The 14742-nt window shown below is 44.9% G+C and overlaps 2 protein-coding genes across 2 annotated transcripts in view; both read left to right on the top strand.

Moving 5' to 3' along the window:
• Window positions 1-3293, top strand: part of Fam53c (family with sequence similarity 53 member C) — a 14105-nt gene extending 10812 nt beyond the window's left edge. Inside the window, exon 5 of the mRNA XM_004643258.2 lies at window positions 3024-3293. Within this exon, the coding sequence (XP_004643315.1) occupies window positions 3024-3281 (258 nt within the window). The 3' untranslated portion in view covers window positions 3282-3293. The remainder of the gene's footprint in view (window positions 1-3023) is intronic.
• Window positions 3294-7989: 4696 nt separating this feature from the next.
• Window positions 7990-14742, top strand: part of Kdm3b (lysine demethylase 3B) — a 104754-nt gene continuing 98001 nt past the window's right edge. The window contains exon 1 of the mRNA XM_023703372.1: window positions 7990-9644. Coding sequence (XP_023559140.1) covers window positions 9444-9644 — 201 coding nt within the window. The 5' untranslated portion in view covers window positions 7990-9443. The remainder of the gene's footprint in view (window positions 9645-14742) is intronic.

The raw sequence follows: 14742 nt of genomic DNA, 5'->3' as shown, positions 1-14742 counted from the left end.
AGAGAGAGAGAGTGTGTGGTGTGTGTGTGTGGCCAGCTCAGCCCACCAGGGGGCGGGGCTGGCTGGCATGTGGTGCTGGAGGATTGAACCGTGGTCCCTGATGCTTTGCTAAGCTTGTTCTAAGTAGGTGCTTTAGACCACTGAGCCATCTCTCCAGCCCTCACATACCCATTTTTCACAGTGGAAACACAAAACCAATTTTCTCTGTGATGTTCAAAAATATAATATGCTATTGTAGTGTTCTTGGGAAAAAAATGAAGGCATTTAGTACCGTGTTTCTGAAATCTGTTCTGTGTGTTTTTAACACTTTTGCTAAGTTGAAGGCTCATTATAAGTTTGTCTGGACCAGATTTAAAGGACACTGGTCACTGGGCAAGTGCTGTTTGTGGACACTGTCTTTTTGAATGTATGCAAGCCAGCTACTCCTTGAAATTCTGGTCACAAGGCCAAGAAGCTAATGTGTGGCCCTGCTATGTTCTCTAATCTGTAAAATACTTCTGCTGGTAATTGGGTGTAGAACAGGGGCCCGGTTGAAATAAGTGCCAATATTACAGCCACTGCTATGGAACACTTGGACTGTTCTCTTCCAAAAGTAAGACCTAACTGCAAAATATTCCTCTCGTGATTTTTCAGGATACTCGTAATATAAAACTACCTCCAAAATAGGCCCCAATTAAGATCATCTGCCGGATAAGGATCACACACAGTCATCTTAAATTATAAAATAATAACATAAATATATAATGAAATATAAACAACATTATTGTTAGTATACTTAAGATAAATAATATAAATTTTATTAAGTATTTGTACATCTCCAAGTAGATGTCTTCTCATGTGAGGTGAACACCTCTATAAACAGGTAAACTCGAGGTTTACTGCTAAATGACCAATCGGAGTACAAATGATTTGTGCATTTGGAAAAAAGATGTGGTTGTGTCTATTGTGGATCTTCATAATTTAATACACTTTAGTGGATGCACTTAATGCACCCATGTGAAACAGAGAGACATTTTTTGCATTTTGGTGCCGGCATATTTCCCACCTATCATGTGGTCCTGCACTCTTAATTGCCATTATTTTTGTCGCCACTTGATTTAATGAAATCTTTGTGAAGTCCGGCCTGTAACATGTCATGATGTGGGTGAAGGTCACTCACAGCTGAGTCATCAGTGCACTATGAGCAGGCTACATGGATCAGAGCTGTTTTTTAGCCACTTGCCCTTTACTGCTTCAAGTGGGCCTGTGAGAGGTTGTACAGGATGGACTGTGACATTGTTCATCAGTTCAACAAATGTTTTCTGGCCCCCTAGTATGAATGCAGTTACTGTATGAACTTGTCCAATTGTTTTGTAGTTGTCTTTTAGATTACTAGGTTACAAACCTTTTTGAAAATTTGTTCTTGTGTTCCTACAGTCATCCAGGTGTGCAGTAAGCATTTTTTAAATATTTGTTTGGTTGGTTTTTGTTTGTTTGTTTGGCGGAACCAGGGATTGAACTCAGACCCTTGCACTTGCCAGGGAAGCAGTTATTCTACTGAGCCATCTCCCTGGCCCCAAATTTTTATTTATTTGGAACAGGATCTCACTATGCAGCTTAGACTTGTAGTGATCCTCCTGTCGCAGCTGCTGCCCCCCGCCCCCCCCCCGTTCTTGGGTTATAGCATGTGACACCACACCCGGTTTTGGTGGCTGGCATAGCACATCCAAGGTTCCAAACTGAGGTTCTGGGACCAGCATGGCATGTGGTACAGGGGATCAAACTCAGGTCCTTGCACTTGTCAGGACCTTAGACCACCAAACTCAGTGAGCATTTTTTGAAGCCCAAAATCTGCCAGTCTTGGTGGCATATATTTGTCACCCTAGCTATTTGGGAAGTTGAGGCAGGAGCACAACTTCAACACTAGCCTGGACAACTTAGTGAGATTGTCCCGAAATAAAATTTTGTTGTTTTTTGACATAGGATCTCATTTTGTGTTTAGGTTGGCCTTAAACTGATGGTGATCTCCCTGACTCAGCCTCCAGAATGCTCTGATTGCTACAGGCATTCACTACCATGCTCAATTTTTTTTTTTTTTTGCAGAACCGGGGATTGAATTCAGGCCCTTGCACTTGCCAGGGAAGCGCTTATTCTACTGAGCCATCTCCCCGGTCCTGCACCATGCTCAATTTAAAATAAAAATTTTTTAAAGACGTAAAAGTAAGGGCTGGCCAGATAGCTCAGTGGATTAAAGGACTTGCTTAGGCAGGTGCAGGGACTGGGGTTCTGGCATGCATTTCAACCATGCAAGCCCCACCCCCAGGACACGTTGAGACAGCCTTTGAGACTGAGCATGGTGGTACCTGCCTGTAATCCCAGCTCTTGGGAGGCTGAAAACAGGAGACAAGTCTAGTCTGTGTAGTTAGTGAGACCCTGAGGACCCTGTACTAAATACATTTAAAAAAGACTTGAGTATATCTTAATTGTACAGTAATTGCTTACCTACTATGTGTGTGACCCTGGGTGTCAAAACCAACCTACAAACAAAAAGCAGTATATACTTTAAGTATACAGAGGCAGACTAAAGTAGCAGAATAAGCAGACTATGTTCCTATCTGCATGGAATTTATTGATGAATTTTTTGTTATTGTATCTGGAGGAAACTTAGTTCTTCCCTCGGAGAAATGTGCATCTACACTAAACCTCCCTCTCTCTCTCTCTCTCTCTCTCTCTCTCTCTCTCTCTCTCTCTCTGTCTCTCTGTCTGTCTGTCTTTTTTTGAGTCAGAGTCTTGCTATATGTAGCCAGGGTGGCCTCAAACTCATAGTGATTCTCCTGCCTCAGCCTCCTGAGTACTGGGATACAGGTGTGTGCCACCACATCTGGGTCCATTTTCCTAAATTTTATCAGGGAGTACCCACGTTACCCTAAAACTTAGATTTCTTTCCTTCAGGTGTAACCAAGAGGGACACTTGGAAATATATCTTAGGGATATTCTAGGAAGTTAGTATCTTTGTCTTCTTAACTTTCTTGTTTGTTTGACAGAAACCATACTCAGGAGCTCTCTGTCTCCAAGAAACAGCGCGAGAAGGCAGCAATGTCTCTCCACCATGGTTCATGGCCTGTAGCCCCCCACCTCTCTCTGCTTCCTGCAGCCCCGTTGGGGGTTCCTCCCAGGTGCTGAGTGAAAGTGAAGAGGAGGAAGAGGGAGCCGTGCGGTGGGGGCGCCAGGCGTTGAGCAAGCGGACACTGTGCCAGCAGGACTTTGGGGACCTGGACTTGAATCTGATTGAGGAAAACTAAAACTGAGAGGCTGCTTCCTGGGGCCACACAGACTGACTCTCTTACGGCTACTAACAAGTGTCGAGGCCCTAAGGCTGATGGCCAGCCTGGGATTGGGGGTGAGTGGAGAGCTCTGGCTCAGGGCAGCTGGAAATCAGCTCGCTCCAGCAAGCTTGACCATGGCAGGAGACTGGCCGGGACAAGACAAACAGCTGGTGGCGTGAGGGCTGGCCCCAAAGCAGACCCTTCCCATGGCGGCCCTGAGTGTGAGTATCCCTGCCCTTGAGAGAGCAATGGGCAGGGAAGGAAGGGGTCTGCTGACCCCAGCTCGGGGAATTTCACTAGCCCCTTTGCTTCAAAGGGCACTTGTGTCTTAGAATTTGGCCAGGGTGGGGGTTCAGTCAGCCTCCTTGGAGAAACTGTGTGAGAGTGCGTGTGCATGGGAGTGTACTTGTGGGAAGGTATGATTGCATAGCCTTAGGGAAAGAAGGCAGTTGCTCCTTAACAGCAGAGGATCATGCTACCCCAAGATCTTGAGTTTTTACAAGACAGCAGGCTTGTTCAAGGAGTCAAGGTGGGAGCTCCAAGTTTTTCTTTTTTCTAAATAGCTCTGGAACCAGGCTTGTAATCCATAGCATTATTGGCTTCAAAGGATTCTGTTTTGGAGTACAGCAGGGTCTTTTAATTGGTGTGACCTCGGATACTGATCTTTTCTTCAGTCCCAAGCCCTCCCCACTAGATATATCTTGTTTTGAGGGCTGCACACGGTTCACTACATTTAACCTGAGCTGGCCTTTTTTCTCATCAGACTGTCTAGACTGTCTACAACCTGCCTTTCTTGCTCTGAATAGGTATGAGCACATCTGGGCAACTAAGGCAGGGCTGAAGGGCTTCATATCTCTTCTTCATGGTAGGACCTTACCTTCCAGGTCAGAGCAAGGAAGCAGGCCCTGTCTTGGCCTCTTGTATTTTGTTGAGGCTGACTTTGAGCAGGTGCAGCAAACTTTAGTTCCCAGCAGACAGGGAACAGCCCCTTGGAAGCAGGCTGCAGGGAAGCCTATTCTTACAAGAGCCAGACCTAGTTTCTTTTCTGACCTGCTTGAGGGGGAAGGAAAAATAAAAAGGTGCATGTGGGGGGGTCAGCATTTAACAGTTTGCTTGTCTTCCACTCCTGCCAGGAAATGTTTATTTGACTCTTAATTGGCCCTGAGAGACAGAGAGAGGTTGGGGCGGACTGAAGGATTGGCTGAGGATGTGTAAAACAAAGGCTGTGAGAAGCAGCTGGGGCTTTATTATCGCTGGATTGAATTTCCTTTTTTGTTTCTCACCTACAACTTGAGCCGAGGCAGCAGTCCCAGTGGCTGCAGTGTGGGTTTAAGTAATGGGTTTGAAATTGCACATACTTCGGTAGGGCTGGCACCAGTGTACATGCACACTGACGCTGCTGCCACAGTATCCTGTGAGGCTTTGTCCAGATTTGGTTAGACCCAGCGTGACCAAATTGGACCCACCCTTCCTGTTTATTGCAAGAAAGGCAGTTTTCTATTCAGTTTTCAGGGTGTCTTAGGATCCATTTCCTCATGTTAAGGACAAAGAGCTAGCTCTCTGTTTTTAGTTTCTTGTGGAATTAAGCCTGATATTTTCTGCGTTGCCCACATGTTGGAAAGGAGCATCAGTGAGGCTCCTGCCTCCCTGCCTCCACTATAAAGTAGCCTCTTGTCTTGAGCCTGTGGTCCTCAGAAGCTCTCCCCTCTAGGGCTCCTCCCATCTCCTGGCTAGTTACCACATGCTGGCACTGGGCTATAAGATCTCTGGGGGCCTGAAAGAGGCTCTCTGGAGAAACCAGGGGAACTGAGCCCACAAATTACCCATCCTTCTTTTCACCCCTCCCTGGTTCTCCCTTGTCAGGCCATAATTTCCCTGGTGCCAGCTCTTCCTCCAGGGGCATCCTCATCCCTGGGCTGTCTGCTGCAGGTTGGCTGTGCCAGTTTCCATTAGGCCACTGGCAGTGCCTAGGGGGTCTCTCCATCCTGGCTTCCCCAAGGCCCTAGGGTGTCATCCTTAGGGAAGAAGGCCTACAGTTATGTTTTAATTCCATTACTTTAAACCTAGAAAGGTAATCTAGTCAGTACTATCATCTTGCTTCCCTAAGCATCCATGGCCCTGGAACAAGCCTTTTCAAGAAGTGGTTCATTTTGCTTTATATAGTAGATCTGTCCCAACAGTTCTCTGTAAGCCAAATGCTATTTTTCCAAGCATTTGGACTGCTGACCATTTAAAAGCAGCCTATGATTGCTTCTTTTGTAAAGCAAGCAAATTCCTCTACTTTAGTTGTTTTGACTTTTTGGGTTTTCACCTATTGGGCTTGCCCAGAGTGGAGCACACCTCTAGGGCTTGTGGCTGATGCTGGGTAGACGTCTGCATCTGTGCTGTGTGTGTGGTGTGGCTGGCCGGTAGGTGAGTACCCCTGTGTGTGTGAGTGAAGCCACTCCCAGGCTGGTGCTCTTCTGTGCCCGGTGACTGCCCAGTGGCAGCCCCAGCTGCCCTTCCACTCCCACCTGCTGCCAAAGTCCCTGTGCTAACGGGATTACAAAAACAAAAAAAAAGTGGAAAAAAATTTTCGTAAACTTTGTTTTATATTAAAAAAATCCATAAGTCTGTGTGTGTTAAACATGAGGTTCTGCCTCTGTGGCTGTGTTTGAAAAAAATAAAGTTTTATTAGAATAATCCATTTTCCCAAGCAACTTTGTGTGTTATAGTGTCTTTTTCCTTTCTCTACAAAGAAAGGCAAGACAGAAGTAAGGAAAAGGCCACCTTACGTTCTGCCCTTTCGTCTAAAATGTCCCTTTCACCACAGCAGATCAGTTCTTACCTCTCAGTTAAGACCGTGGTTATTTTCCCTGGTCTGATTTGGTATTTTCTTTCCTGGTACTTACCTTTCCCCTCTTCCAGGTGTCTTCCAGATGGACTCAAGTCCATTCAACATCAAATATTAATACTTTCTATTTCCCTGAGAAACGTGCTATAGTTGGAAAGGTGTCTAGATTGGGTTACAGACTTTGGGCAATGGGGATAAGGGAGGGTGGGAAACAATTTTTATTAAAAAGTTCTCAAAAAAGTTCTCACATGTTATATCCTAGAGAGATGTTGATTTAGTCACCAGAATTTAGATTCAGATCTATGCAGCTTCTAAGAATACTGCTTTTGGAAAATTCTACTAGCAGCAAAGCTTCACTTTTGTCCTGGAGAGGATATTTTCCCTAATGCTTCAATTTGGAGTGTTCGTTTGCTAAAAGAAGTTATGTGGCTTAAGTCCTTAGACTTTTATTGCAACCTTTCTTCTCCCTATGTTAGCATTCTTACAATGTATGGGGGTGAAATGTAGTTGCTTAGAGAGCCAGGCAGGAGTGTTGGTGTTGATTTGCCAGGCAGCAGGAAGAGTCAAGTTGCTTAGCCTATGTCCTAGTTTCCTGCTTCAAATTGGTGGCACTCATTATTGAATACCAATGAAGTGTGCGTGAAGACAGGACTGGCTTGACTACCTAGAGAAGGAACTTTTGCAAAGGTGAAAATACACTCCAGAGAGAAGGCCTGGAAACAGGCTTTGGAGGTGGATAGGGTGCAGTATGTGGTTAAGGTTAGAATTACTTTTTTTTTTTTTTTGGTCTTTTAGAGAAAGTGTTTCAATATCTAGTTCAGCCTGGCCTTGAACTCACTTTGTAGCCCAGGCTGGCTTCAAACTCTCAGAAATCATTCTGTCTCAGTCTCCCTAGTGCTGGGATTACAGATGTGTGCCACCATGCCTGACTAGAATTACATTTTTGTAAAAACAAATGCAATAGTTCAGGAGACTGAACCCAGGGCCTCCACATTGAGCTACCATTGCTGGCCTTTTATTATGGGACAGGCTCTTGCAAAATTGCCCACACTGGGTTTGAATTTGTGATTTTCCTGCCTCAGCCTCCCAGAATGTTGGGATTACACGTATGCCCATTGGTTTTTCTTCATTTTTTTTTTCTTTGTTTTATTCCTTTGGATACCATTTCTTGTTAGACAATCTAGACCAGCCTTGAATGTATGTAGTCAGATGGTCCTAAAATTCATAATCCTATTGCCTAGGCCTCCCAGAATGCTGTGATTATAGCTATGTGCCACTATGCCTGTCAAATTTGAGCATCTAAAATACTTTTTTATAACAATTCATACTTGGCTGGGTCTTTTGTTGTTTCCTTGAGATGCTGGGGACTGAACGTTAACTAAGGCCTTACACATACTAGGCAAATACTCTCCTACTGGGTTACATCCTTGGTCCTATAGTTGGGTTTTTCTTTTCTCCCCCATTGTTTATTTTTTGTGTGGCCACATGTGGTATCATTTTTTTAATCCTGAACTACTAATATAGGAAAGAATGTAAACTCCATGTGAACTAAAGCTTTGTTTTAATCAGTGTTCTCAAGATTTTGGAATGTTCCTGGCACATGAAACATACCTGCCATATTTGTTGGTACTTCTTTGCCCTTCCCATTTGTGAGCTCACTACATTTCTGTCTCTGGTTCTGTGAGAAATGTAAAGCTTTATATGAGAGAAAACCCCAGCAGTTAATTTTCCTATTTCCAGCTGTAACTTATGGGCCTGTTATTTTGCCCATATCATTATCATGGAGAACAGGTAACTGGGCAGGCAGAGATGCCTTGGAGAAAGAACCAGCTACTTATTTTACCTGCCTGTAGGGAAGATTGGTGAAAGAAATAGCCACTTTTAGAGCAATAGTCATGGCTTAATTTATCTTTCTCTTTGCATCCATGCGACCAAGGAATGTGCCAGTTTGACATTAGCAACATTAAATTTGTCTATAGGTTAGTCTATAGACAAACCTCAGGATGTCTATAGACTTCTAACTGGTAGCAACCAGTATCTTGCACTTCTATTTTTTATTTTGGGGGATTTTTTTAGACAGGGACTTGCTATCTAGTTAAGATTGGCTGGCTTTTCTTTATGATTGGCTTTGAACTCACTACGTGCCCAGGCTGGCCTCAAACTTGAAACAATCCTCCTGCCTCAGCCTCCCAAGTGCTGGGATTACAGGTGTGTGTCACCATGCTTGGCTATATGGATTTAGATAGGAATCGTGGGACTCTTTGTCATCAGCCGCAATGATAAGATGGTGAGATGAAGTGCTACTGAATCAAAGAAGAGAATCTCTGTTACAGGTCTCTTTCCAGTTTCCTAAAAGTGAAGGTCCATTTAAGGTTAATACCATTGCAAGATTAGAAAGTGAAAAAAGTCCCATGGGTTTAACGCAAAATACCAAGATGTTGAGTTCATCCCCCGTACCGCAAAACAGCAAAAAACAACAAAACAAAACAAAACATCAAGACGTTGACCTTTAGTCAATGGAGAGACTGGTATCCAATGGATATAGTGCATTGGCCAATGAGAACTAGTGTGTAGAACAGGGTGGAACCATTTTACCGCCCATTGAAAATGGGAAGATACTGTATCCTATACACCGGTTTCTTAAAAGGTGACAGAGAGGGTAGTTATATTTTCAGGATGGGAAAGGGGTAACAAGAACACCTAACTTCTTAGGTCAAAATACCTACCCTCCAGATACCTCGCCCCTTGTCCTTTCACCCCGTTAAATGTCTTTAGTCAGGGATGGGGATATAGCTCAATGACATAAGCGCCTGCCTGGCAAGTGCAAGGACCTGAGTTAGATACCTGGTACCCCAAAAAAGTCTTTAGTATTCACAAAGGGTAAGTTAAAAACTGCTTGAATATGCTCAGAGATGGGACTTCCTGAAGGGAGACTGACCAGGTAGGGTGCCGTGGGGGTCTAAAGGACAACCCACTCCACCCCTCGCGTCGAACCTGCAATTCCCCTCCAGGCCGCAGGGGGCACTGCAGGCCCTAAGAAGGTTGGGGCGGAGCGCTGCGAGGGGTCCGGAGCTGCCGTACCGCTCCGAGGCGCGGGGGGCGCTGTGCGGAACTTGGGCTGCGGCTCCGCTCCCGGCCACTGGGGGCGCTGCGCAGCGCCGGTGGTTGGTGGTGGCTGTTGGGGGGGTGGGGGGGAACGGCGGCCGCGGGTGGTGCGGAGGGAGGCCTTGCGGGCGGATCGGGCGTTCGGTGGCGGCGGTGGTGGGAGGCGGCGGGCGGGAGCGCGGGTCCGGACGGCCCTGGCAATGGCGGACGCGGCAGCCTCCCCGGTGGGCAAGCGGCTGCTGCTTCTGTTCGCGGACACCGCGGCCTCAGCTTCAGCCTCGGCCCCAGTGGCGGCGGCGGCGGCGGCGGCGGGTGGAGATCCTGGGCCTTCGCTGCGCACTCGGGCCTGGCGGGCCGGCACGGTGCGGGCCATGAGCGGGGCGGTGCCCCAGGACCTAGCGGTGAGTGGCGGCCGACGCGGGCACTCGAGGCCGGGGCTGCAGGGCCTGTCTGTAGGCGGCCTCCCCGGGGGCCTTTGTGAGGGGGCGGTGAGGTAGGCTTGACCCAGTTCCGCACCCCGCGATCTCCTCAGCGCCCCCCGCCGGCACCTGGGCACCCCGAGCTCTGGCCGGCATGGCTTCCGCGTCGGGGTGCGCGCCCCACTGAACCCCTGGGGGGGCAGCTGGGGCGCCGGGATCTGCAGCTCACAGCTTGCAGGCCCCGCCTCCTGGGCAACCCTTTGCTCGGCGTCTCACCACACGCCCAGCGAGCTCGCGGAGTCCTGGGTGCCCGGGCAGCCCCCTGGAAAATGCGGGCCTCTTGTCCCCGCTCTCTCCCGGGACTCCTGCGCCTGACTCCTTTCCTCCTCTGGAGGCTGGTGTGGGGCGGGAATGTGGGCAGTGGTGGGAGGCTCAGAGGCTGCAGTTGGAGCTGCTCAGGACTTTTTTCTTTCTTTTTTTTTTTTTTTTTTTAATCTAGCACTTACTTCCTCCTCTGACCGGGGCTTGTCGGCTTCGGCCCTGTCCGAAAGGGCAGCCCTCGAGATTGTCCTGAGCTTCTTTCTCTGAGCTTTTGGGTGACAGGAGCTGCAGTTGGGGCTTTTGATAAGTTTGAAATGTGTCTTAGGAGCCGAATGGGCTGCTGGGTGGTGCTTTTTTGCTGCCCGCTCAGCAACTCCCTGCTTCCTTCAAGCCTTGGGAGAGGTTTTGTTTTGAAACTTTGTGTTGTTTGGGTCCTGGCCGTGGCTTGCCTTAGTGTATTTTATGATTCAAGTTGTGCAGTAATAGAAGTTAACTGCCATTCACGACTATGATGTATTATTTTTGTTAATGTGGTGACAAAATACTCTCAGTTTTGACTAACCACCTCGGTTCCTCATTCTGCTATTGGCCAAGCGTCTGGTGAAATAAGGCTGAAAAATAGGGGGAGATGGGTCTTTTGAAATGTAATTCCAGCAGGCAGGAGGTCGATCTTCTTGATGAACTTGTTTCTACAGACGTTTTATTCTCTCTAAACAGGTTCGCATTTTGTGAGATTTAGCAGTACTGATATTTCTGATGTTCGTCTTTCTTCCTATTGATCAGCGGTGTTAGACTGTCTTTTTTTCCTGATATACAAGCTTTATGGGTTGTTTGGCTTAGGTTTTGCTTCTGCTGCTTGAGTTGACTTGCTTTGATCTTTCTCCATAGTCTAGAAGAAAGGCTTCTAGGGCATTTAAGAGGCTTTCATGGAGAGAATTTGTAAAAAGATACCAGGAATATAAAGAGGTAGGGATGATTACGATGGGAATTACTACCGAAATTCCTCTGTGCTTTCTTTAGAAGATGGCTGAGATAGTATAAAGGTGTTGTTGTTAGATCCATAATTCACCCTTGGAAGCACAGCATGCTTGTGATCCACCCATATAGACATAACTTTGACTTAAGGCATTGGACCATTATCGATTTTCAGGTGGGATTTTATTTTCCAGTTCTTCCTACCATTGTTTCCTCGACCCTATGAATCGCTAATGAGCTCTGCACCTGAAATGGCTACCCATTCACTTTGTTGTTTGCTATGCTCCCTAAGGGCAGAGGCTTTTGAAGCTCCCTGAGATGCTGCACACCTAAGCTAAGGACTGAATAATTTTACTTGTAGGCCCTTGGAACAGTGTTCTCAAACCACGTAGAAGTTGCAGTGATTCTTGGAAATTAAAGGAAGATGTTCTTAGAATTGTGTTGAGGTCTTGCATGAGACTATGATTATAGAAGGCAAAGGCAAATTTGGGTTTTGAGAATAGAATTGTTTGTTTCGTGCATATATGCAGGAACATAGATGAAAAAATAGCCACAACAAAACTCAACGTGCTTAGGGTTTTTTTTTTTATCAGTTTGCATAAATTGCTACTGTTATGAAGTTCTGTTAATGACAGTGACTGGTACAGGATACGAACAGGACGCTTTGTTTTCTTTTTTCATTGAAGAGATTTCCTTTGGACCGTGGGCATGTGGACCTTTCTAATTTGTACCACACTGTAGTAAACACAACTCTCTTCCAATCAAAAGTGTTCTTCCTGTATTCATGGGTGGAGTTTGCAAACAGCTAGCTTGTGATTGGGCAGATTTTCTTTCAGTTATGTTTAAGATGTTTTCAGGCATGCTTGGTTTTGAGCAATGCATTGCAGGGCGCCCCCTGTTAGGGATGAGTAATTGAGGGTTGGATGAATAAGTTCCTGAAATGACTGAAAACACACTTCAGAATTTTAGGCTCCATTATCCTCTTTCTAAATACTTTTTCATTTAGAAGTCCTTCATAATACAATTGATAACATTTAATGAAACCTTTTTTTATTTCCAGAATCTTGCACTGTCTTAAATGAGATGTAAAGAAAAAAGAAAGTTAGTTGTTGATTGGGAGTTTTATTGAAAAGGGCTTCAGCCACATTTCGCAATCCCCAACTCAATCTCTCATGGAGTAGTTGGCTTTCAAAATAGATCTTTTTTTTTTTTTTAATGTCTTGTTGCAAAACTTCCTTAATGGGTTTTTATGCATTTATCTGTAGTCTTATTTATTTATTTATTTATTTTTTTCCTATCCTAGTTGTCCTCTTTGTTTTTCATCTTTATTGGCCCGTGGAAGTTGCAGAGACCATGGGACTCAACCATGTACTTAGAGTAGATAGACACAGATAAAACAAAAACAGATTTTACTTTTTTTGTTATAAAAGTAAAACTTGCTATTTGCAAGATGTCAAAGTTATACGCATAAAAGTCAGCAATCTCCCTCCTCTACCTGACCTCTTAACCAAAGAAGGGTTTTTTGCTCATCTTTTTAAATACTTGTACAAAAAATTGAAAACATATACTTGTATACAAAGGATACTAACTGTATGCAAAAAATTCCTTTTTTCCCCCTTGAGACAAGGTCTCCCTGTGTGCAGTGTAGCCCAGGATGGCCTTGAACTTGTGATCGTCCTGCCATAGTTCCTTGCTCCCATTGCTGAAATCCCAAGTGTGGGGAATCACACCTGGTTTTTTTTGTTTGTTGGTTTGGTTTGGTTTGGTTTTGAGGCAAGGTCTCCCCCTATGTACTTCAGGCTGCCTTGAACTCTATATAGCCCAAGCCTTCCTTAAACTCATGTTAATCCTCATGCCTCAGACTCCTGAGTGCTGGGATTACAGATGTACATCACCACACCTGGCCTTTTCTCCCCCCCCCCCCCCCCTTTTTTTTTTTTTTTTTTTTTTTTTTTTTTTTTTTTTTTTTTTTTTTTTTTTTTGAATTTTCTGTTTTGAATAAGCTCTTGAAGTCATTTACACCTGCACGCCCCCCCCCCCCCCCCCCTTCTTCCCCCCCCCCCCCCCGCCTTGATTTAATGTTGTACCAGTCAGGCATAGTGAGGCATGCCTGTTGATCCCAGCTATTAAAGAGGCTGAGACAGGAGCATAGCAAGTTTGAGACCAGTCTGGGCACCCTGTCAAAATTAAAAGGACTAGGGAGGACTATAGCTCAATGATACAGTGCTTATCTAGTATGCATGAGGCACCGGGTTCATTCCCCAGTAGTGCAAAATAAACCATAAACACACAAAAAATAATATGGTATGGCATAGATAAATCATCTCTCCCCACCTCCCACACGGGGATGGACTTCACGTATGTTAGACAAATACTGTACCATTTAGCCACACACCCCCTTCCCTATTTCCCATCCTGGTACTGGACTGAACCCAAATTCTTTGCTCTGAGCTGTCCCCTTCCTTTATTTGAGAAGGTTCTCACCCAAATTATTGAATTGTCCAGGCTTCACTTGAGTTTATAATCTTCCTGCCTCTGTGCCCCTATAGTGCTGGGATTATTGGCTTGAACCACCACTTCTAGATCTGTCCCATTTTTTAAAAATTCCTCTTTTCCACATTTTTTTTGTATTTTAGGGAAGGTTCTACAGGGTGTTCAGGGTCTCACTACTAGATCAGACTTGTGATCCACCTGTTTACAGCCTCCCAAGAGCTGGGATTACAGGCATACACCACCATGCCCAGTCCCAATAGCCGTCTCAGTGCGCTCCAGTGGCTGGGCCGGCATGGCATGCCTGGGGATCGAACCCCTGGCCCCTGAGCCTGCTTGGAGATGGTTTTAATCCACTGAGCTATTTGGCTGGTCCCTTCACTTTTATTTTTAAATTAATTTTTAAACAGTGCTGATGATTGAACTGTAGCCCTTCACATGCTTTGCAGTAGCACTCAAATCATTATTGATACTCATTCTATAAAATGCATATACCGTAACTTATTCATTCATTTCTATTTCTTTTTTTCTTCTTTTCCTTTTTGAGTTTTTGTTTTGTTTTGTTTTTTTGAGACAGGGTCTTGCTGTATAGTTCAGGCTGGCCTTGAACTCAATAGGTAGCCCAGGCTGGCCTCAAATTTGTGACTATCCTCCTGTCTCTGCCTCCAGGGTGTTGGGATTACAAATGTGTGCCACTACACCAGCTCATTCCTTTTTTTGATACACAAGTTATTTGAAGGGTTTTTTTTTTTTTATCACTAAAAACAACACTGCAATTAATATGCTTGTATGTGTATCTTTAAAACTTGTAATTCAGATTTTATTTCTGTATTTTAGCCATCCCGAATTGGGATCATTAGGTCAAATGGATGTGCTTTTTTGTTGTTGTTTTCGTACTGGGAATGGAACTCAGGGCCTTGAACTTGGTAGGCAAGTGATGTACTGCTGAGATGTACTTCTTTTATAGCATTGGGTAGCACTAAGTTATTTTCTAGTAAGGTTGGTGATGGGATATATAGTACTTGTTTTTCTTCACCCTTGCCATCAGTGGTGTCATCAGTCCTTTTCACTTTTGCCTTATGGTAGGTGAAAAACAGTAGGCAGTATTTGCATGACTTACTGGTCTTTTTTTTTTTTTTTTTTTTACATATTCAAGACTAAGTTACATAAAATGTTAACTGGACTCCAATCAGCAGGGATTTGCATAATAGTTGCACCATTTTTCATCCAATCAACAACATTCCAAATTCTTACTCTCACCAATACTTACTTTCTGGGTTTTTTTTTTTTTTTT

The sequence above is a fragment of the Octodon degus genome, unplaced genomic scaffold (assembly GCF_000260255.1).
Source record: "Octodon degus isolate 3935 unplaced genomic scaffold, OctDeg1.0 scaffold00169, whole genome shotgun sequence".
In the NCBI taxonomy this organism is placed as follows: Eukaryota; Metazoa; Chordata; class Mammalia; order Rodentia; family Octodontidae; genus Octodon; species Octodon degus.
This window is presented reverse-complemented; position numbering and strand designations above follow the sequence as displayed.